The sequence below is a fragment of the Mastigoproctus giganteus genome, chromosome 14, assembly GCF_048544385.1.
Source record: "Mastigoproctus giganteus isolate SK-2022 chromosome 14, ASM4854438v1, whole genome shotgun sequence".
Classification (NCBI taxonomy): Eukaryota; Metazoa; Arthropoda; class Arachnida; order Uropygi; family Thelyphonidae; genus Mastigoproctus; species Mastigoproctus giganteus.
Window position 1 is genome coordinate 4,870,030 of NC_143588.1, and position 23,328 is coordinate 4,893,357.

Consider the following 23,328-nt stretch of genomic DNA (forward strand, 5'->3'; position numbering starts at 1 on the left):
TGTCATCCGTTGAAACCACAGGGAAGACAGCAAGAAGACAGCATAGCACATGGTTGAAACAGTGAAGCCAAATTGAATTTCGAATGATTTGTGGAGAGAAGGTCAGAAGGTGAGCAAGAGTAACGCTAACATATTTCATGGCTGAAGAGGCAGAGAATGGGAAAAAGGAGAAAAGCAACAAAAAAAAAGAAAATTTTGGTATTCCAGTAATTTTCTTTATTTTTTCTAGTTTGCCCTTTCTCCGTCTCTTTTCTCTGCATCTTTCAGGTCAGCCATGAAATATACATTAGCATTACTCTTCCTACTGCTACTTTTGGACCTTACTTCCGCTACCGCTTAATTTAAAATTCAACATGGCTTCACCTTTTCAACCACGTGCTATGTATATTTCATGTCAGAAGCAGAGGCCTTACTTCTTGCTGTCTTTCCTGTGGGTTTGACGGTTGCCCCTTGATAAAAATGTCAAAATCATGGGAGATCTACAGCATTAAGTACTTCCTTTTATTTTATAATTTTTATTTTTCATGTTCATTCTGGATTTTATGTGGTTTTGAATTTCTGGTTCTGTTAGCTCATTCCCATTCTCTTCACTTTCTACTTACCTATATATATATATAAAAGTTATGTAAAAGAATAAAAGAGAAAGAGTGGCAGAACAAAAGAAATGGCAAACAGAAACAGATAGCCTCGGCTAATTATTGATGGGGGATATATTGAGTGGAGCTAGCCCTAGTTCCATTTAATGTATCCATATATCTATACTTAGCTATATTATCATTATAATTTCACTATTATTTTTATTTTATTTTATTATATGTGTTTATTTATATGGTACACCAAAAAGTCCAACTTAGGTTACCTCAACTTGGCCCTTTGAACTAATGAGTATAGTTTCACCCCCAATCTTTTATGCTAAATTCTCCAATTTATCTAGTTGGTATTATAATTAACTAAAAAATTGTTTTATATATATAAAACACTAAATATATAATTCTCTGCACTAAATATATAATTTAGTGCAGAGAAGAATTATAAAATACAGTACAGAGAAGCCACAGGCATTTTCTGCACAAGCCAAAAAATATATATATATTTTTTATATTTATATATAAAATATATTTATATATATTTTAAATTTTGGCTATATATATTTATTTATATAAAAATAAATAAATATATATACCCAAAAAAATATATATATATACAGGTCGACCATTGCTAATCTGGCAGCGTTGGGACCTGTGGGGTGCTGGATTAGTGAGTTTGACGGATCACCGGTGGTTATTTTAGCACATACAGTTTACCCAACAGCTAACTACCTCCTCCTACCTTTAACACATTGTTTGCCAAGCTAGTTTAAGAAAAAAATTCCCAAGGGGCCAAAAAATATTTAGCAAGTAATTTGATTAGTAATTCTAAAATAAATATTGTAATGTCAGTGTTTTCGTTTTTCTGCTTAAAAAAAAAAAAAAAAAAAATATATATATATATATATATATATATATATATACACAGTCGACCATCACTAATCCGGCCACCGGTAATCCAGTTCTACCGCTAATTCGGACATAATTTTCGCTTAAAATATCAAAAAAAAAAAAGTATTTTTTTATGTTGCATATATGTGGCCAACGTGGTCACATATGTTGGTTACTTTATTTCTTGAGAAGCCGTGTCGGCCACATGTGTGATGCTTTTACGGCATATGTATGAAGGTAGTTTGTGATTAGTTTATTGCACGCACGACAAGCGCTGCAATAAAACTAATTACGATAAAATAAACTCTCAAACATCGCAATAAGTTTGTCACTATTGTTAGAGATTTTGTGAAAACAAGTTCGTTAGGGTGCTGTATTATCCATCATATTGTGTTGTGTTTTTCCGCGTTTGTACAAGTGTGTTGTGAAAAAAAAAAAAAAAATCTAAAAAGGAATGGCTAAAAGAAAATTACTAAAATAAGAGGAACTGAGAGAAACTGCTGGAATTTACAATTAAGCAGAGTTAAACTTTTCACAGACACACCGCTGTCGAGTTTTTTCAGAAGTTCAACTTTATCTATTATGGACAACGTACAGTATTTGCACTTTCCACCACGAGAGGCACTTTCTTTATGCATTGGAACCATGGCTGGGGCTAAATGTGAGTAGGTTATAATAATAAATGCAAAAAAAACAAGTGGGAATGGCTTGCCAGTGTTTTCGTGCCGATGAGTTTGTGCCAACAGCTGATGCTGCAACCAACGCCACAAATCAGTAACTGCAGGTCGGTGTGTCGACCCAGGAAATTTGAAATTATGTCCACGGAAATTATGTCCAAATTAGTGGTGGAACCAGATTAGTGATGGTCGACTTGTGTGTATATATATATATATATATATTTTTTTTTTTTGGCTTGTGCAGAAAATGCCTGTGGCTTCTCTGTACTGTATAGTTAATACTAACACAAGTATTCATTTTAACAAAGTTTTGGTACACTGAAATTATTTGTGCACTTCTATAAGGTTTGTCATCAACTTTCAGCAGCTACATAAAGTACATTCCTTGGAAAATTCAGAGAAAGTACACATGTATACTGATGGATCTAAAACAGATGCAGCCATAGGTGCTGCAGCAGTTACTTCCACCTTCTCAGTAGCTGTGTCGCTTCCTTCTGAATGCAGAATTATTTGCTATAAAACTAGCTCTAGATTGCATAAACAAACACCACATCAAGCAATCTTTGATATATACCGACTCTCTAATACAATTCACTGCCATTCAATCTATCTTTTCTGTCTCTAATCCCATTCTTAAAGAAATCCAATCCATATTATTTTACTGTCAAGCAGCCAACCAGAAGGTTACATTCTGCTGGGTCCCTGGTCATGTCAGCATCCCAGGAAATGAATGCACAGATGATGCTGCTGCTAAACATCCTAACTCTGGATCCTCCAGTCAACTAAAAGTGCCCTGCACCGATTACAAATCAATAATAAACTGCTACAGGTAAAAAGAGAGCGACAACTGTCGAAATCTAGTTTCAGGAGAAGCAGGTGACAAGAAGTGATTCTGGCAAAACTCACCTGTAGTTGGATGCGAATGGGAGAGAACCCTCCTCAGTGTATCTTTTGTCAGTCGCAGCTAACAATAAAACACATTCTCGTCGAATGTCCCCAACATTCAACAATCAGAAAATCAAGTTTCAGCTCCCTATCCAACTTACAGGAACCGTTAACCTTGTTACATATCCTTAACAATGAAGCAAATTTCAAGGAACTGTTTAATTATTTGAAACATAAATCTGTATAATAGACTGTGATCATAGTGACAAGCAAATCATGAACAGGCACAATATGGCCCTAGAGGCCCTTGTGCAAAAAAAAAACCCAAATACAACAACTGTAAGGTTTGATGTTAAGAGACTTTGCTGTACAAGGGCCTCTAGGGCCATATTGTGGGCCTCTAGGGCCAGATCAAAGGGTTGATTATCTGTTGTATAAGGCAATGGACGGACCACATCTCGCGTGGAAACCTCATTTTAGTTAGGGTATATATTTGTTGGAAAGGGTTCAAAGAAAGGCAACAGGATTAGTTGGAATACTGCTGGAGGTAGGATGTTATGTGGAATGCCTTTTCTGTAAGTATTTACAAATTTTTAAGACCATTATTAGGCTTCACAAGACTAGACCACCAAAGAAATTTAGATATCTGCAAGAAATTAAAAGTAGATAACATAGTAAATGGCATAAAACGGTATCAGGAAAAATGGATCAGCCACATAGAAAGAATGAACCCAGACCGGATCCCAAAATTAGCCTTTAACTACAAACCTACAGGCAAGAGAATGTTGGTTGACCAAGTCAACGATGGCGAGATCAAGACCACCTCCAAGAGCTATAACGGAACATTAACTTGGTCTGGCTTAAAAGACTTAAGCCGGACCAAGTTCATGATGATGATGATACAATCTACATGAATTTATTTCCCATGTCAGCAGTACCTTTTGTCTTCTAAACTTTCAACCCATAAAAGATGCTGAATTACTATGGTTTCATACTCTTTGTGTTTGAGATTGCCATAACAGAAAAAAAGAAGAAAGAACTGTCTTCAGTCCCATACTCAGTAAGTGGAATAAATCCAACATAATTTATAAATACAATCAGGAGAACTTATCTTTTACATTCTAGAATACAGCTGTAATATCATCTTTTAGCACACTTCCTTTTTGATTACCTTGTATAATTTTGTCAATAGAATTAGAATTCTGATTTGATAACTAATTAAAATTTTTTCTTAATGTAGATTGTGTATGCACATGATAATATCCATGTCCATGTAGTTGGTCCACATAGGGAAGAAGCAGTAATTTTTTCAGGAAAATTAACTATAAGGAAAGAAGTAAGCTTTAAATCTTGGAAAGTATTTCTTATTATTTTTAAGAATTACATAATTCATTTAGGACAATAGCCTCGAGTTACAAAGAAGTTAACTAACGTAAGTTATCTATACGTAGCCATCTACTAAGTAGTTATAAAATGGCATCATTTAACCCTTCATCGGTCACTATGTATCTCTCAGATGCATACCTCATATCTTTCTTTAATTCTGGAAACAAGATGTTGCTGTGCACGTGTGCTTCACAGTAGCTTCCTACATTGCTTCTTGGTCCCAAGTGCCAAGCGAGTGATCAAAGCAAGTTTAAAAAGTGAATTTCAAAGAGTTTTCTCTAGAATCAGCAGATTTCTGAGAATTTGTCTTTATTTGCAAAATTATTTAATTTCTGCTCTTCTGAATAAAGAAGCAAGCTTTCCAAAAAGAAGGGAATGGTATTTTTCTTCTTTTTATATATAGAACTAACCTATATAACACACTAACCACTAACCTCTTATCGCTTGGTCACTGGTGGCACCGCTCCTGCCTCCATGTGATGGGGCCAGTATTCGGGGGAAAAGTTATCTCCAGGGCTAAAAGGAGCAACCATGGATTTTGACAGTTACTCAGCACTTGAGTTTAGACACTCAACTCATGACCTGATTGAAACTGAACATGGCATATCACAATCTAAGAGACTGCATAAAAATGAGAATTAGCAGGAATTTCCATCATTCCTTATATTACATTCTCTTTCATTCGAGCCTGTGAGTGCCCTTTCACCATTTCTAATTCAGAAATGTTTAGAAAATTGTGCCTGGTTCACCAAAAATGGTGTAAAGACTCCGAGAGCAAAAAGTCATTCAGGCAAAACGAATAATGATTAAAAAGATGATGAACTTGTTCCAACTAGAAACATTATTCTAACATTTGATACACCCACCTTACGATCATGTGTGAAAGCTCAATACCTTAGTTTCCGAGTACATCTGTACATTCCCAACCAAATCAGATGTTTCAAGTGTCAAAAATTTGGACACTCGCAAACAGTATGACTAGGGAACGCTGTCTGCTCGAACTGCGGCGCCAAAGCTGACTGCACTGCAGAAACACTACAATGCCCAAATTGTAAAGGCCAGCATCCAGCGGAGCCTTCGTAGCCAGGTGGGAAGGAGCAGCAGGGCGTAGCATACGCTTCTTGATTAGACCGGGGTTCGAGCCCATCACCACCAAATACGGAGGATGCGGAAAGGTCAGGGAATGACCACCGCATATCCTGGAGCAATATGGCCTTAGTTGCTAATGCTCCTAAAAACCAAATAACAAACAAACCAGCATCCAGCGTATTCAAAAAATTGCGAGCTCTGTATACAGTCACTTCTAGACCTATTTCCTTTTATATGTTCAAATTTACAGACCAACACCCCAAAGTAACAGGTGCAATTTTGCCATAGCAGCCCTTGCACCAATAAATCGCACTCCAACAACAACAATATTGCTTCTTGGAAGCCACTGGTATTGGTTTTATTTTCCCAAGCCTTTTGGTTTCGATTCAGTCTGCTGTTTGTATCTGTGAGATACAGTGCATCCGTGTGCCTAAGTGGTACTGCGTTGCTTTTGGTAGCTAGGATGGATTGCTTATACCCAAGTAATGCAAATGACTGAAATTATTCGTGCCCTGCTGTTTTCTGAGGAAGTAAGTGACGAAAGCATTGATGATGGAACAGAATCTGATGAGGATTACGTTGAAACAAGAGAAGACAACTCAGAGTGCACAAGATGCTATATCAGAGGAGGAAAGTTGCAACAAAGAGGACGACAATGCAGTTTTTTCATAGGAAAAGATAAATCGACAAAGTGGAGGAAAGTCAACAGATCACCAAAAATTCGGTGCAGATCTCAAAATCTTCTAACAGAATTGCCTGGAGTTATTGGTCAAACAAGAAATGCTAGCATGTCGTCTGCACAGAACTGCCTTATTAGACAAAATTTTAGATAAAATTGTTGAATACACAAATCAGTATATTCAAACTGTTCAGTCAAACTACAATCGGGAAAGAGATGCCAAATTTACAGACAAAATTGAGATAAAAGCTTTCATTGGCCTTCTTTATTTAGCTGGAGCACTTCAGAGTAACAAGCAGAGAATGGAAAAGTTAAGGGGGAACTGACGAAAATGGCATTGAAAAATTTCGCTTAGTAATGAACCAGAGATGCTTCAAGTTCCTCATCGGGTGTATATAAGATTCGATGATTGAACAACTAGGGATGAGACAAGAAAAAATGATCGCCTTGCCTTGCCCCCAATAAAGAGATTTTCCCTGAATTTGTAAAAAAAACTGCAAGACTTGTTACTCTCTGTGTCAGAATCTTAACTATTGATGAGAAATAATCAGAGAAAATGTGGTTTCAAATAGTATATACTTTCAAAGCCCAACAAATATGGACTCAAAATATATGCCTTAGTAGATGCTAGGGTGATGTACTCTTAAAATCTTGAAATATATGCAGGGAAACAACCCGAAGGTCCATAGCACTAGACCAGCTGATGTTGTCAAAAGACTGACAGAACCTATCCATGGGACTGGACGGAACATTTGCAGCGGATAATTGGTTTACAGATATCAATTTAGTTTTGGAACTCAGAAAAAGGAAACTTTATGTTGGAACAATAAAAAAGAACAAACCACAACTCCCAGTTGAATTTGTGTGACAATTGTTTCTTGTGTTCCAAAGAAATCCAAAGCATGTCATCTTGATTTCCTCCTTGCATTTTGATGATGCCATTGACTGTGAAAAGATGACCAGCTTAAACCAGAAATTGTAGTAACATTTTATAATGCAACCAAATCCGGAGTAGATACCGTGGATCAGATGTGTACAACTTACAATGTGGCATGAGCATATCGTCTTTGGCCAATGGTGATATTCTACGCCATACTAAACATTACCAGAATCAATGCCCAAGTGATCTTCACGGGAAATGAAAAAGAAATAAAGAGCTGCAGACACTTCCTCATGCAACTTTATGTGGAATTAGTGGCTGAGGAACTTCATTGGAGGAGCCAGGTCCCCCGAACTTCCCTTCAACTAAGGCAACAGAGTACTTAGCCCTCTACAAGTGCAGAATGGCGCCTCCGTAGCCAGGAGGGAAGGAGCGGCAGTGCGTAGCACACGCTTCTTGATTAGACTGGGGTTTGAGCCCATGACCACCAAATACGGAGGATGTGGAAAGGTCAGGGAATGACCACCGCATATCCCCGGAGCAATATGGCCTTAGTTGCTAATGCTCCTAAAAACCAATAACAACAACAAGCGCAGAATGGCAGAGTGCTCACAAGCGGCGCACAAATTATTCGCTGTATGATTCCTTTCTTCTCAAAGGTGGTAATTGTGCATATGTCCATTCCGATATTCCCTGTCAGAGGCTTGGTAATTTGGAATCTCCTCTTTTCGATCTTCTCTGACTTAAAATCTCTCCGTCATTGTGTCAAATTCATGTTGTCTCTACCGTTCTCCTAACTCCACTAATCACTTGGAGCTCTTTGACTTCCTCTCTTTGCAACTTGACTTTCTCTAGTTCAGCTTTCCTAACGGTGAGGTAGTTTTCCTTGGTGATTTTAATATTCACAACTCCAGCTGGCTTCTGTTTTCTAATCACATCAACCCAGCTGGTTGAGATGCTGAGGCTTTTGCAATTACTAATGACTTGCACAGATTGTTCATTTACGTACAAGAATACCGGACAATCCTAACCATACAGCCAGTATACGCTTGATCTTTTGCTCACAAAAAACCCTTCTAAGTACACTGTCGAAGTGAGTGGTCCTTTACGCACCTCAGATCACAACAGTGATTGTCTCTTCTCCAATGGAGCCTTTATCTCACGGCTATTCCCACACTCATGTTGTTTGGCCTTACAAGAATGCAAAATGAGATGACCTGCTAGATTTCTTTTCTTCTTTTCCTTGGTCTGACTACTGTTTCAAAACTTCTGATGTCAACTTTTGCTCAGATCGTGTCATTCTTGTAGGAATGGAATCCTTTATCCCATACTCCACTTTAAAATCTTGTCCTTTATCTAAACCTTGTTTTTCCAATAAATGTTCTAAGGCTGTTCAGGAGAAGAACGTTGCATATCATAATTGGCTTGTTTCCAATTCTTCAGTTTCATTTTCTGCCTACACCAAAGCTCACAACAATTGTAAAGCAGTTATTAATCAGTCCAAACTAGATTTTGAATAGGCTAAGAGTAGAAAACTTGTTTCTTTCCCTAATGGTAGCCGAGCATTCTGGTCTCTTGCCAAAGCTATTGGCTGCAACTTTTGCCCATCTCTGCTTCCGCCTCTGTTGAAACCAGATGGTACTGTTGTCACTTCAACCAAGGATAAAGCTGACCTGATAGCATCCCATTTTCCTTCCAACTCATGTATTAATGATCTTGGTAAAACACCTCCCACCATTTCCAACACACTACCATTCAATGCTTCCTATGGTCTCCTGTCAAAAGGATGCCAGAAGGATTTGACGAATCTTGATGCTAAGAAAGCTCCAGGTCCCCTTGGTATTTCTCAACTTGTTCTTTAAACCTGTGCTCCTGAACTTACTCCTGTTCTTTGCCGCGTTTTTTCACTTTCTTATTCCAAAGGTGTTTTTCCTTATGCTTGGAAATTTGCTCATATGCAGTCAGTTCCTAAAAAGGGTGACAAGTCCCTCCCATCCAGTTATTGTCCCATTGCATTTACTTCTACTCTTTCTAAAGTAATGGAGAAATACATTAACCACAAACTCTTTAACTATTTTTTAAACTACTTTATTTTTTAAATACATTTTGGAACTTTTGGGTAGCACTTCATATATACCAGGTGGCTATAAAATAAGTTTCCCTATTCAGGAGACCCTAGTGACAAAGCAGTTATTATTATTACTAGCCATATAGTGCAAGGAAGCCTGAGGCTTATGCTGAACCAGCCAAAAAAAATTTCCGAGTTACCGAGGGAGAGAGAGAGTCAGAGAGAGAGAGAGTCAGAGAGAGAGAGAGTCAGAGAGAGAGAGAGTCAGAGAGAGAGAGAGAGAGAGAGAGAGAGAGAGAGAGTCAGAGAGAGAGAGAGAGTCAGAAGTAGAAAGGAATCACCAAGAAAGAGAAGAATGATGATATCCAGCTCAGAACCCTGGATATGCCAAGCCCATGCTTTTTTTTAGAGAAAGCACTGTGAAAATTTGGGGGTATGTCATTTAGGGTATGGGGAAGCAATTTGTAGAAGAAAAAAAATTAGTTAATTTTTGCCACCAGGGGAGAAATTGGCATTGTAAACATGAGATGGAATACTTAACTTAGGATTAGATTTTAATATCAGAACTTAGAAATCTATAGATATTATTCTGCGTGCTTTAATTCACTTGAGATGACATTGTGAAAATGGAGAACTATGTACGACACAGTTTTGCGTAGAATGTAATAAGGCTTCTTCTTCCAGTCACATAGTTCCCTGAGGAGTTGTTGTGGCCACCAACAAAATCATCCAACTGCATTGATCACATGCTATACAAGCGGCATCGCAAAATGTCATGCCCAAAAGTTCACTGATCCCATCCTTCCACCTAGTTGCAGGTCTTCCTTTAACAGCAGTTTTTGGAGTTGGTTTTGTTATGGTCTCTGTGGCATCGGAGAATGTGATGGTATGCCATTACCTGCCATATGGCTGATTTTGAAAGGGGCCGGCTTTAATCATAGGACGAGTCATCATACATCCCACGAGATGCTCTTGAAGAGGAAATGCGACTACAGCAGAGCTCCACTTAGTGCAGAAGGCTGATTACAACTGGTTTTTGCCTGGTTTCCAGAGGTCGTCCGACTATTTCTTCTGTTGAAATCTGTTGTTTCTTTTTCTTTTGATGCCGTCTCCTATTGGAGGTTGGCGATCACCAAGCTGTACTTCTCTCTGTCTTGGGCAAAATGAAAAGAATCCTCAGCTGATCTGCCAGTCCACTACTAGCCATGGTGATTATTCTTGGGAAGCATAATGCAGTAGATTCCCCTTGCTTACTGCACCGCAGTACTTCAGCTGTGTCCACTGGTTCAACTATGCCTGAAGTAATCCGAAAATTAGCTGGTTGTTGGCTACATGCTGTTTAATGCTTGATTTCAAATCAACAAGTGTCTGTATGCCACTATGGTAAACTCTCTCTTTCAGGTATACCCATATCCAGAAATCACAGGGATTGAGATCTGGTGATCGGGCTGGCCAGAACTGCGGAAAGTCTCTAGAAATGATGCGATCATTTTCGAATGTTGAACAGAGCAGTTCCTTCACTTGTCGACCAATGTGGGTGGTGCACTATCTTGAATGAACACTACGGTCTCCAAGCATTGCCTTTTTTGTAGAACAGGAATAATGTAATCTCTTAGAAGAGTGGAGTACTGGTTACCGTACAAATTACGGGGCCATGAGGTGTAGACTCTTCAAAGAAAAATGGTCAGATTATGAACTCTGCTGTGAATCCACACCATACTGTAATGTATGGACTTTGTAGTGGTCTTTCATGTACAGCAGATGGACGAGAAGTTCCCAATATTTGGCAGTTTTGTGAATTACAGCCCCATGAAGAGTGAAATGTGCCTCATCAGACCACAAGATCATTCGAGCCCCTGTATCGTCAAGTTCCATACGAGCCAGAAATCGTACAGCAAAGTCTATTCATTGTTGCTGATCACAAGACTTTAGTTCTTGTATACAAACCAAATTGTTTGAAGCACTTTACATACAGTAGACCAAGGAAGGTTCAAGTCTTTTAGCATTAGTAGAGGCATATGATGCAAGAAAGCAAGCTTATGCAGCATCAGCAAAAAAAAAAAAAAAAAAACCCCACTTCCATTTCATCCCTCCGTTCATTCGAAATACCTGTCCAGCTGAGCCTTAAATTTATTTAGGCTATCAACTTTCACAACAAGGGATGGAAATCTGTTCCACCAACCAACTACCCGCTGGCTAAAGGCAAATTTCCGCACATCTATTTACATCTGTCCTTCCTCAATCTGAATTTATGCCCTCACAGGTGCATAAATTCATCATTGAGCATGCTCAAACCATTCAAGGCTTTATACACCTCTATCAGATCACCTCGCCGGTGCCTAGTCTCCAGACACTAATTTCCAAAACTTAAGCCTTTCTTCGTAATAGCAACCCTTTGTTCCATTCACTAATCTTGTTGCCCTTCTCTGTACTCGTTCCAGCAGCTCTACATCCTTCTTGAAATGAGGCCTCCAGACCTGTATACAGTACTCAAGGTGTGGCCTGACCAAGGCCTTATACAAGGGAATAATCACATCCCTATCCCTGCTAGAAAATTTCCTGTATATCATTGACAAGACACCATGAGCTACTCTTGCAGTTCGTCTGCACTGCTCAGAGAACATCATATCTGCCTGCACAATTACCCCCAGGTCCTTTTCATTCTCTACCACTGTCAGCGTAGTACCACAGAGTTGATACATTGATGTGGGGTTACTGCTTCCCATGTGTAGTACTTTACATTTGTCAATTTTAAACTTCATTTGCCACCTCTCAGCCCATCTGCTCAACCTTTCCAGATCCTGTTGCAGCAGCATAGCATCAGTATTGTCCTTAACAACCATGCCAACCTTTGTATTGTCTGCAAACTTGGACATTAAGCTTGATATACCATCATCAATATCATTTATAAATACAGAAAACAACAATGGACCCAACACTGAACCCTGAGGAACTCCACTAATAACATTAGTCCACGTTGAGCAGTGTCCATTGATTACCACTCTCTGTTTTCTGTCACTCAACCATCCCTTTATCCATAGCAGCAATTTGCCTACAATGCCACACTGCTCCAATTTGTGCAGCAGTCTTCCATGTGCATCATTATCAAAAGCCTTTCTAAGATCCAAATATATAATATCAAAGTTATTCCCTGCATCCAGTTCTTTTGTGACTACATCATAGAATCCAATCAAATTGGTCAGACAAGACCTGCCCTTAACAAAACCATGCTGTGTCTGAGCTATAACTGAATTCTTGTCTAGATGATCCTGCAGTGCTTCTTAGCATTAGCATTAGTAGAGGCATTTGATGCAAGAAAGCAAGCTTATGCAGCATCAGCCAAAAAAAAAAAAAAAAAACCCACTCCCACTTCACCCCTCTGTTCGTTCAAAATACCTGTCCAGCTGAGCCTTAAACTTATTTAGGCTATCAACTTCCACGACAAGGGATGGAAGTCTGTTCCACCAACCAACCACTCACTGGCTAAAGGCAAATTTCTGCACGTCTATCCTACATCTGTCTTTCCTCAATTTGAATTTATGCCCTCTCAGGTGATTATTCTGAGCGAGAGGAAGAATCCCATCAGCATTGAGCATGCTCAAACCATTCAATGCTTTATACACCTCTATCAGATCACCTCGCTGGTGCCTAGTCTCCAGACACTGTAATTTGCAAATCTTAAGCCTTTCTTTGTAAGAGCACCCCTTTGTTCCATTCGCTAATCTTGTTGCCCTTCTCTGTACTCGTTCCAGCAGCTCTACATCCTTCTTGAAATGAGGCCTCCAGGCCTGTATACAGTACTCTAGGTGTGGCCTGACCATTGCCTTATACAAGGGAATAATCACCTCCTTATCCCTGCTAGAAAAATTCCTATATATCATTGACAATACACCATGAGCTACTCTTGCAGCCCGTCTGCACTGCTCAGAGAACTTCATATCTGCCTGCACAACCACCCCCAGGTCCCTTTCATTCTCTACCACTGTCAGTGTAGTACCACAGAGTTGATACGTTGCTCTGGGGTTGCTGTTCCCCATGTGTAGTACTTTACATTTGTCAATGTTAAACTTCATTTGCCACCTCTCAGCCCATCTGCTCAACCTTTCCAGACCCTGTTGCAGCAGCATAGTGTCAGTAGTGTCCTTGATAACCCTGCCTACCTTTGTATCGTCTGCAAACTTCGACATTAAGCTTGATATACCATCATCAATATCATTTATGAATACAGAAAACAATAATGGACCCAACACTGAGCCCTGAGGGACTCCACTAATAACATTAGTCCACGACGAGCAGTGTCCATTGATTATCACTCTCTGTCTTCTCCCCCTGAGCCACCCCTTTACCCACAGCAGCAATTTGCCTCCAATGTTACACTGCTCCAATTTGTGCAGCAGTCTTCCATGTGCAACAGTATCAAAAGCCTTTCTAAGATCCAAATATATAATATCAAAGTTATTCCCTGCATCCAGTTCCTTTGTGACTGCATCATAGTATCCAATCAAATTGGTCAGGCAAGACTTCCCCTTAACAAAAAAAAATGTGGGCACCTGTACGTGGTGAGGCGACCTCCCAGTGACGCTGCTGGACTTCCAGACTAGCATCACTGGGATCCAACGCCCACAGCCTAGGTTCCGGGCTTACATCAATGGAATCCGGCGTGTTTGCCGTGCGCTGCGACCCGTGGAAATTCGGAAAGGGGGATCCTGGTGGTTGAGGGGCCCAGCTTCAATACACCACTTTGGCCCCTGCTTCGACAAGACGGGTGGTCCTGGAAGGCCCGGCTAGGATCAATCGGCTAGTAGGTTCGCCTGCGTGGGTCAACCGTGTCAATGCCACGCCCCTACCCTCATGGTCCGAGGGACAGGATTCAGGCTGGCGGCGGTGCGGGTATGGTGTCTGGGTAGCCCTGGCGTCCCACTCCCGAGCGCATTTATTGCATGCCGGGTAGTGGGCGTCCCTTTGGGCTTCGTGGTGGGTGGGGAGCCCGGGCACTGAACAAATAAAAAATCTCTATGAATCCTGATAAACTTACTCCTTCAGGGGCTCCAACCCGGTCCCTATCTGAAAATTTAGACAGAGAATCAGATAGCATTATTGCTAATAAGAGGCAGCGAACCGAATTACCATCAGGGCCAGTCCCAAGGTTCCTAATCATGCACTCAACCGGTGAAAAACCGATTGGTAAAATGTCGCCCTTTTTCATTCAAAAAGGGTTAGATGGGTTAGCAGGTTCTCCCAAATCAGTTAAGAGGCTCCGTTCTGGAGACCTCTTAATTGAAACTAAAAATGACAGGCAATCCGAACATCTACTCCGAACAACATCAATCGGAGGAATACCTATAACGGTGACACCACACAGAACACTCAATTCATCGAGAGGTGTCATTTCGGAGTGGGACCTTCTCGACGTAACCGAGGAGGAAATCTGCTCTGAATTAAAACCCCAGGGAGTTATTGCCGTCAAGAGAATTACTGCGCGAAGGGATGGAAAAATAGTTAAAACCAGGAGCGTTATCCTGACTTTTAACTCTCCTAAACCTCCTGACGAGATTAAAGCTGGATACATCAACTGTTCAGTGCATCCATACATTCCGAACCCTTTACGGTGTTTTAATGCCAGAAGTATGGACATTCTCAAATGGCCTGCCGTGGAGTCCTTGCATGCGCTCGATGTGGTGCAAAGGACCACGAAACAACAGCATGTTCAGCCGCAAAACCCACCTGTATTAACTGTGAAGGCGAACACCCGGCCAACTCACGAGCATGCCATAAGTGGAAAGAAGAAAAAGAAATTCAACGGCTGAAGGCAAAGCTAAATATATCATACCAGGAGGCGAGGAAATCGGTCAAACCCCTGAATATTAACAAACCTACCTACGCCCAGAGGGTAGCAGGGAGATGTTCCGTCGGAACTCAGATGGACATGACCATTCCTCCAAAGGAGTCTTTCACTCCCATCGCGCGATATCTTTTAAGTTCTCCAAAACCTGCACAAAAGGACCAATCAGCTGCCACCCCTATATCGGTACCTACTAATGCTCCACAAGCAACAAAGGTAACTATGAAAGATAAAAATAAAAAAGGGGATGTCCCCCCTAGAACCCAAGAAAACATGGATGTCGAGCAGAAGGAGGTACAGGATGATTCAGTCTTGGAACTCTTTGCGGAGGAGGAAATGGACACGGGACAGCGTCCATTCTTCCCCAAAAAAGACAAATCCAAGACTGATAAAAGTAAGCCCTCAGCACCTCGGAAGCCGCCTGATGGACCCACCAAGCCAAAATAATGGCTAAATTCCTACAATGGAATTGTCGTGGATTCCGGCGAAATATAGATGACATCAAGGCCCTCCTACAAAAGCACGAGCCAGTTTGCTTTTGCTTGTAGGAGACATATCTAAAGGCAAATGACGATCCCACGATGCATAACACCACAATTTTTCGTAAGGATAGAATTCTGCCCAGACACGATAGGAGGGAGTATATGATGAGAGCCCTGTCAATCAATTCGGCCCTGGAAAGATTGTGCAGGGCTCAAGGGGTAGAATTTTTTTCAGCCTGGTCTGTACTTGTTAACAGGAGAGACTGCTTCTACAGGGATGGGATACACTTAAATAGAAAGGGTGCAAGAATGTTTGCTGATGCTATCGAGGCAATGTTAGGTGGGTCGGAAAACTGCTAGATTGGGGGGATACAAGGACTAATAGATTAACAGTAGCCACTGGCAGAGGTGAAAGTGATTCTTGCACTGCTTCTATTGGAATGAGCCGCAGCCTGGAAAATAAGATGCAGGATATTTCAGAGACTGCTGGGAATCATTGGGGTACAAGTAAACACATGGGTTGTGTTAGGGTAGCTAAGAAAAAGAACAGGTGCATGTATACTTGTGTGTACACCAATGCTAGGAGTTTAGTAAATAAATTTGATGAATTTGAGGTATTGCTCAAAACATCAAAGGCAGATATTGTGGGGATTTCAGAGACGTGGTGTCACACAGATATAAGAAATGCAGAACTGGAATTTGGGGAGTACAATGTGTACAGAAAGGATAGACAGGATAGGAAGGGAGGAGGGGTTATGCTATTAATTAAGAAACACATAAAATCCAAGGAAGTGAAGCCAGTCGACATCGCTGGACAGTGCAGTGTCGAGTCAGTTTGGTGTGACATAAGCATTGGGAGATCAAAATTGAGAGTAGGAGTGTGCTATAGGCCTAATGACTCTGATGAGTATAATAAGAAACTGTTCGGAGAAATAGAGTGGGCCAGTAAATCAGAGAGTCTTATAATGGGGGATTTTAATTTCCCAGATATTGACTGGAATTTGGGGGCTGGTCACTCACACAGTAGCAAGGCTTTTGTGGATTTATTGGATGATTGTTTTCTACATCAGCATGTTCGGGAGGCAACTAGAGGGAGTAATACTCTTGATTTGATTATCAGTAGTGATTCTTCATGCATTCAGAATCTGCAGATAAATGAACCACTTGGTGGCAGTGATCACAGTGTGCTGAAGTGGGAGTTACTCAAAGAGGTAACTACCATTAGGGGTAAAGGGAAGGGGTATTGCTTTCGTAAAGGCGACTACAATGGACTGAGACAGTATTTAAATTCTATACAGTGGGATCAACTGATGATATTGCCAACAGCAAATTCAAAATGGGAAGCATTCAAAGAACTTATCGTGGAAGCTACTAGGCTTTACATACCAACTAAGAAATATTGTTCAAGGTTTAGGCCTAAATGGTTGTCAGATGAACTAATGAGGCATATGGCAGAGAAGAAAAATGCATGGGATACATACAAATTAACACGTGACACGGATGCCTATGATAGATACAAGTTGATCTGTAACCAAGTTACAAAGGAGGTTAGGCAGGCGAAGGCAGATTACGAGAGATCCTTGGCAAGGGATGCGAAGAAAAACAGCAAAGAGTTCTTTACTTATGTAAACTCTAGAAGGAAGGGGATGAATCAGATTGGTCCACTTGAGATCGATGGGTCAACTGTTGATGACCCTGCTCGGGTAGCTAACAAACTAAATGAATATTTTGCATCGACATTCACACATGAGGAGTTATTCAGCGAGGGGAATGCCAGAGGTGTATTCAACTCTAGCAGTAAGCTAGAGAATCTTGTAATAACTGAGAGCAAAGTGGAGGAGAAATTGTTGAAGATAAACACAAGAAAGGCACCTGGGGTGGATGGGATCTATCCAGTTATATTAAAGGAGGCAGCAAAGGAGGTAAGCAAACCCTTAGCCATAATTATGAGAGCTTCCTTGGACTCAGGGGAGGTACCCATTGACTGGAGATGTGCAAATGTGACCCCAATTCACAAAGGGGGATCAAAGGCTGACACAAGTAATTATAGACCTGTGAGTTTAACTTCTGTTCCCGGAAAATTAATGGAGGCACTGGTGAAAGAAGCACTGCAGGATCATCTAGACAAGACTTCAGTTATAGCTAGGACACAGCATGGTTTTGTTAAGGGGAAGTCTTGCCTGACCAATTTGATTGGATACTATGATGCAGTCACAAAAGAACTGGATGCAGGGAATAACTTTGATATTATATACTTGGATCTTAGAAAGGCTTTTGATACTGTTGCACATGGAAGACTGCTGCACAAATTGGAGCAGTGTGGCATTGGAGGCAAGTTGCTGCTATGGATAAAGGGGTGGTTGAGGGGGAGAAGACAGAGAGTGGTAATCAATGGACACTGCTCATCGTGGACTAATGTTATTAGTGGAGTCCCTCAGGGTTCAGTATTGGGGCCTTTATTGTTTTCTGTATTTATAAATGATATTGATGATGGTATATCAGGCTTAATGTCCAAGTTTGCAGACGATACAAAGGTTGGCAGGGTTGTCAAGGACACTACTGACACTATGCTGCTGCAACAGGATTTGGAAAGGTTGAGCAGATGGGCTTCGAGGTGGCAAATGAAGTTTAACATTGACAAATGTAAAGTACTACATATGGGAAACAGCAACCCCAGAGCAACGTATCAACTCTGTGGTACTACACTGACAGTGGTAGAGAATGAAAGGGACCTGGGGGTGGTGGTGCAGGCAGATATGAAGTTCTCTGAGCAGTGCAGACGAGCTGCAAGAGTAGCTCATGGTGTATTGTCAATGATATATAGAAATTTTTCTAGCAGGGATAAGGAGGTGATTATTCCCTTGTATAAGGCAATGGTCAGGCCACACCTAGAGTACTGTATACAGGCCTGGAGGCCTCATTTCAGGAAGGATGTAGAGCTGCTGGAACGAGTACAGAGAAGGGCAACTAGATTGGTGAATGGGACAAAGGGGTTCTCTTACGAAGAAAGGCTTAAGTTTTGCAAATTACAGTGTCTGGAAACTAGGCACCAGCGGGGTGATCTGATAGAGGTGTACAAAGCCTTGAATGGTTTGAGCATGCTCAATGCTGATGGGATTCTTCCTCTAGCTCAGAAAAATCACCTGAGAGGGCATAAATTCAAATTGAGGAAAGACAGATGTAGGATAGATGTGCGGAAATTTGCCTTTAGCCAGCGGGTGGTTGGTGGGTGGAACAGACTTCCATCCCTTGTCGTGGAAGTTGATAGCCTAAATAAGTTTAAGGCTCAGCTGGACAGGTATTTCGAACGAACAGAGGGGTGAAGTGGAAGTGGTTATTTTTATTTATTTATGTTACTTTTTTTTTTTTTTTTGGCTGATGCTGCATAAGCTTGCTTTCTTGCATCAAATGCCTCTACTAATGCTAATGCTAATGCTAATTGCGGATGGCTCTGTACATGGGGGAGTGGCTATCCTTGTGGGTAACCAGACCCCAGTGCAGCCCTTACTAATTACAACTAGCATAGAGGCTGTTGCAATTCGCCTTACGGTGGGATTTTTAATAACTGTGTGCTCTATCTATTTGCCACCTGGGACTGACATCTCCCAGGCAGACCTTGATGATCTTCTAACGCAGTTGCCTCCCCCTTTCTTACTTCTCGGGGATATGAATGGACATAACACCCTGTGGGGTAGTGCTAACATCAACGGAAGGGGACGAGTCATAGAGCATATGCTCAATGACAATGACCTTTCCCTTCTAAATACTGGAACAAATACCTTCTTCCACATGCCTACCCGTACTTTTTCTGCCATTGATCTCTCTATCTGCTCCCCTTCTCTACTCCCTTCACTCACTTGGGAGTGGAGGAGAATCCATACGGAAGCGATCACTTCCCTGTGATAACCTCGTTACACAGTGGGAGACCATGTCTTCCCTTCAGGTTACCACGGTGGAAGATTGATCAGGCTGACTGGACTACCTTCCAACATCAGGCAAATTTTGATCTTAGCACAGTCAGTCAAGAGCCTATCAGTGACGCAGTCAAGTACATCACAGAAAATATTGTCCAAGCAGCTGCGAATGCTGTTCCAAAAACATCAACCCGGTTTCCACCATTTCCCAAACCTTGGTGGAATTCACAATGCACAGCAGCAAAAAAGGCTCAAAACAAAGCGTGGGGGATATTTTGCCGATATCCTACCACGAATAACCTTATAGCCTTCAAATGTGCACGAGCCAAAGCACGCTACATCCGTCGTCAGAGTCAAAAGGAATCGTGGATCCGTTTTACATCATCTATTAACCAGTCTACCAACTCTAAGGTAGTCTGGGATAAAATCCGGAAAATGAAGGGAAAATATACATCCCACCCTTCTTCAATCCTAGATTATAATGGATGCGCTAATGCAGATCCAACTGCAATAGCCAATGCTCTTGGGGAAACATTCTCTAACATCTCTGCAACATCTTCGTATTCCCCAGAGTTCCTGGTCCTGAAATATAAAATCGAAAAACAGGCACTTAACTTTAAATCTAAGAGCATTTATCCCTACAACGGGGATTTCACTATTCAGGAACTGAAAAGAGCCCTCGCTCTTTCCAAAGCAAGTGCCGTTGGACCAGATGGCATCCATTATGAAATGATTAAACATCTTTCACCAAAATCTATGGATTGTCTGCTCCTTCTGTATAACAGAATCTTTACTGAAGGGCAGTTTCCGGACTCCTGGCGAAAGGCAATCGTTCTTGCCTTTCCTAAGCCAGGAAAGGATCCAAAAGTCACCACCAATTATCGTCCTATAGCTCTGACTAGCTGTTTGTGCAAAATCCTGGAGAGAATGGTTAATTCTCGTTTAATTTGGTATCTCGAAACAAATGACCTTCTCTCCAACATCCAGTGCGGCTTTCGCAGGAACCGGTCCACTTTGGACCATCTTATTAGATTGGAAGCATCCATCCGGGATGCTTTCCTAAAACGCGAACACTTGGTGTCGGTGTTCTTCGACATGGAAAAAGCGTATGACACAACTTAGAGATTTGGCATTTTAAAAGATTTACATAACCTTGGCCTTAGAGGGCATCTCCCCCTTTTTATTCAAACGTTTTTAGCCAATCGATCGTTCCAAGTTCGTGTGGGATCCTCACTCTCTCGCTCCTTTAGCCAAGAGGAGGGAGTACCACAAGGATCAGTATTAAGTGTCACGCTTTTTGCCATCAAAATAAATTCCATCACAGAACAACTTCCTCCAACTGTAAACAGTGCCCTCTATGTTGATGACTTTAGCATTTTTTGTCAGTCATGCAACATGAGGGTTATTGAAAGACAACTGCAGAAAGCCATTGATCAACTGAATTCCTGGGCACTTGCTAATGGCTTCAGGTTCTCGCCGGAGAAGACCGTTTGCGTACACTTTTGTTGCAAGCGTAATCTTCATCCTGAACCTGAATTAAGGCTAGGACCAAATGTTATTCCAGTAGTGTCAGACACAAAATTCTTGGGACTTATGTTCGATAAAAAGTTGACCTTTCTCGAACATATTCGTCAACTTTGTACAAAATGCACGAGGGGACTCAATATTCTCCGCTCTCTCTCTCTCTCTCTCCTCAACGCGTTGGGGAGCAGATCGATGCACCCTACTACGGCTTTACCGTGCACTTGTACGACCCAAATTAGACTACGGGTCCCAGGTATACTCCTCAGCTAGAGATAGTGTCCTCCGATGGCTGGACCCTGTCCACCATCAGGCTATCCGTATCGCTACTGGAGCTTTTCGAACATCTCCTGTCCAGAGCTTATACGTCGAAGCAAACGAACCATCGTTATCCCTTCAACGTAAGCAGTTGTCTTTAAACTATGCTTTAAAATTGAAATCCCTGCCAGACCATCCTACGTGGGCATCCGTTTTTGAGCCACGTTGGGAAAATGTACAATACCCGTCAGACTGCCAACCGACCTTTTCGAATTCGTGTCCAAGAGCTACTAAGAGAGTTTAACATCATGGTAGACAAGGTTGCACAAAGACCAAAAGAGACTCTTCCACCCTGGCATGCTCATACTCCATCGTGCAACTTCTCCCTTAAGAAATGGGTAAAATCTGAAACCTTGTCATCTGTCTACCAGAAGCTCTACTCTGCACACCAAGCTGAGTACTCAGACTTCCTGCCCGTTTACACAGACGGCTCGAATTCTGAATCGTGCGTAGGATCTGCTGCTGTGTTTCTGGACGCTATAATATCTCAGCAGATTCCTCCTGAATCCAGTATATACACTGCAGAGCTGTATGCTATAGAGCTAGCCTTGGATCACATTCGAACTTGTCAATTCCAAAGGTCAATAATATATTCTGACTCGTTGAGTGTATTACAGGCTTTATTATCTCTGAGACACAATTCTCATCCAGTTCTTTGTCGAGTTCAGAAGAAGATACATTCTTTTCATGAATACAAGTTTGATATACGCTTCTGCTGGATTCCTAGCCACATTGGGATAAAGGGAAATGATTTGGCTGACGCTGCAGCCAAATCAGCAACACCCACTCATAATTGTTGCCTGTCAGTCCCCTATACAGACTACAGGCAAATAATACGCAACAAGATATATTCCCAATGGCAAGAACTATGGCACAGACAGAGAACAAACAAATTATACCAAATAAAGCCTGTAATAGAAATATGGCAATCTAGCCTGCGCAGGAATCGGAGCGAGGAAGTTGTTCTTGCCCGACTCCGCATAGGACACAGTCATTTGACACATTCTTTTCTGCTGAGGGCGGATGACCCTCCTATGTGCAAGTCTTGCGACACCGTTTCATCTCTAAAGCATATTTTAATAGATTGCGTTCATTATACCCATGTTCGCAATATACATTTTACCGCTTTTACTCATCTGACTGAGCCTTATACATTCAGTCAGATTTTATCAGACAACGACCATGTGTCGGCAGTTTTTAAATTTTTAAAAGCTATTAATATATACCCATATATATAAATAACAATTTGACGAGGTAAGCTTTTTAAAGGTTACCAGAATTTATCATTATTGTTATTTTAATCGTTTCTTGGCGCAGCATGACCATAGTTGTTTTTGCGCCAATAAACTCAAAATCAAACTCAAACTCCTTAACAAAACCATGCTGTGTCCGAGCTATAACTGAAGTCTTGTCTAAATAATCCTGCAGTGCTTCTTTAACTAGTGCCTCCATTAATTTTCCTGGAACAGAAGTTAAACTCACAGGTCTATAATTGCTTGTGTCAGCTTTTGATCCTCCTTTGTGAATTGGGGTCACATTTGCACATCTCCAGTCTGTGGGTACCTCCCCTGAGTCCAAGGAAGCTATCATAATTATGGCTAAGGGTTTGCTTACTTCCTTTGCTGCCTCCTTTAATATAACTGGATAGATCCCATCCACCCCAGGTGCCTTTCTTGTGTTTATCTTCAACAATTTCTCCTCCACTTTACTCTCAGTTATTACAAGATCCTCTAGCTTAGTGCTAGAGTTGAATACACCTCTGGCTTTCCCCTCGCTAAATAACTCCTCATGTGTGAATGTCGATGCAAAATATTCATTTAGTTTGTTAGCTACCTGAGCAGGATCATCAACAGTTGACCCATCGATATCAAGTGGACCAATTTGATTCATCCCCTTCCTTCTAGAGTTTACATAAGTAAAGAACTCTTTGCTGTTTTTCTTTGCATCCGTTGCCAAAGATTTCTCGTAATCTGCCTTCGCCTGCCTAACTTCCTTTGTAACTTGGTTACAGCTCAACTTGTATCTATCATAGGCTTCTGTGTCATGTGTTAATTTGTATGTATCCCATGCATGTTTCTTCTCTGCCATATGCCTCATCAGTTCATCTGA

General features: G+C 41.2%; 1 protein-coding gene across 1 annotated transcript in view; it reads left to right on the plus strand.

The window, feature by feature from the left end:
* The first annotated feature begins 4,010 nt into the window (after window positions 1-4,010).
* Tbc1d15-17 (TBC1 domain family member 15/17) overlaps window positions 4,011-23,328 on the plus strand; it is a 331,818-nt gene continuing 312,500 nt past the window's right edge. Inside the window, exons 1-2 of the mRNA XM_090389001.1 lie at window positions 4,011-4,100; window positions 4,281-4,376. Coding sequence (XP_090245127.1) covers window positions 4,011-4,100; window positions 4,281-4,376 — 186 coding nt within the window. The remainder of the gene's footprint in view (window positions 4,101-4,280; window positions 4,377-23,328) is intronic.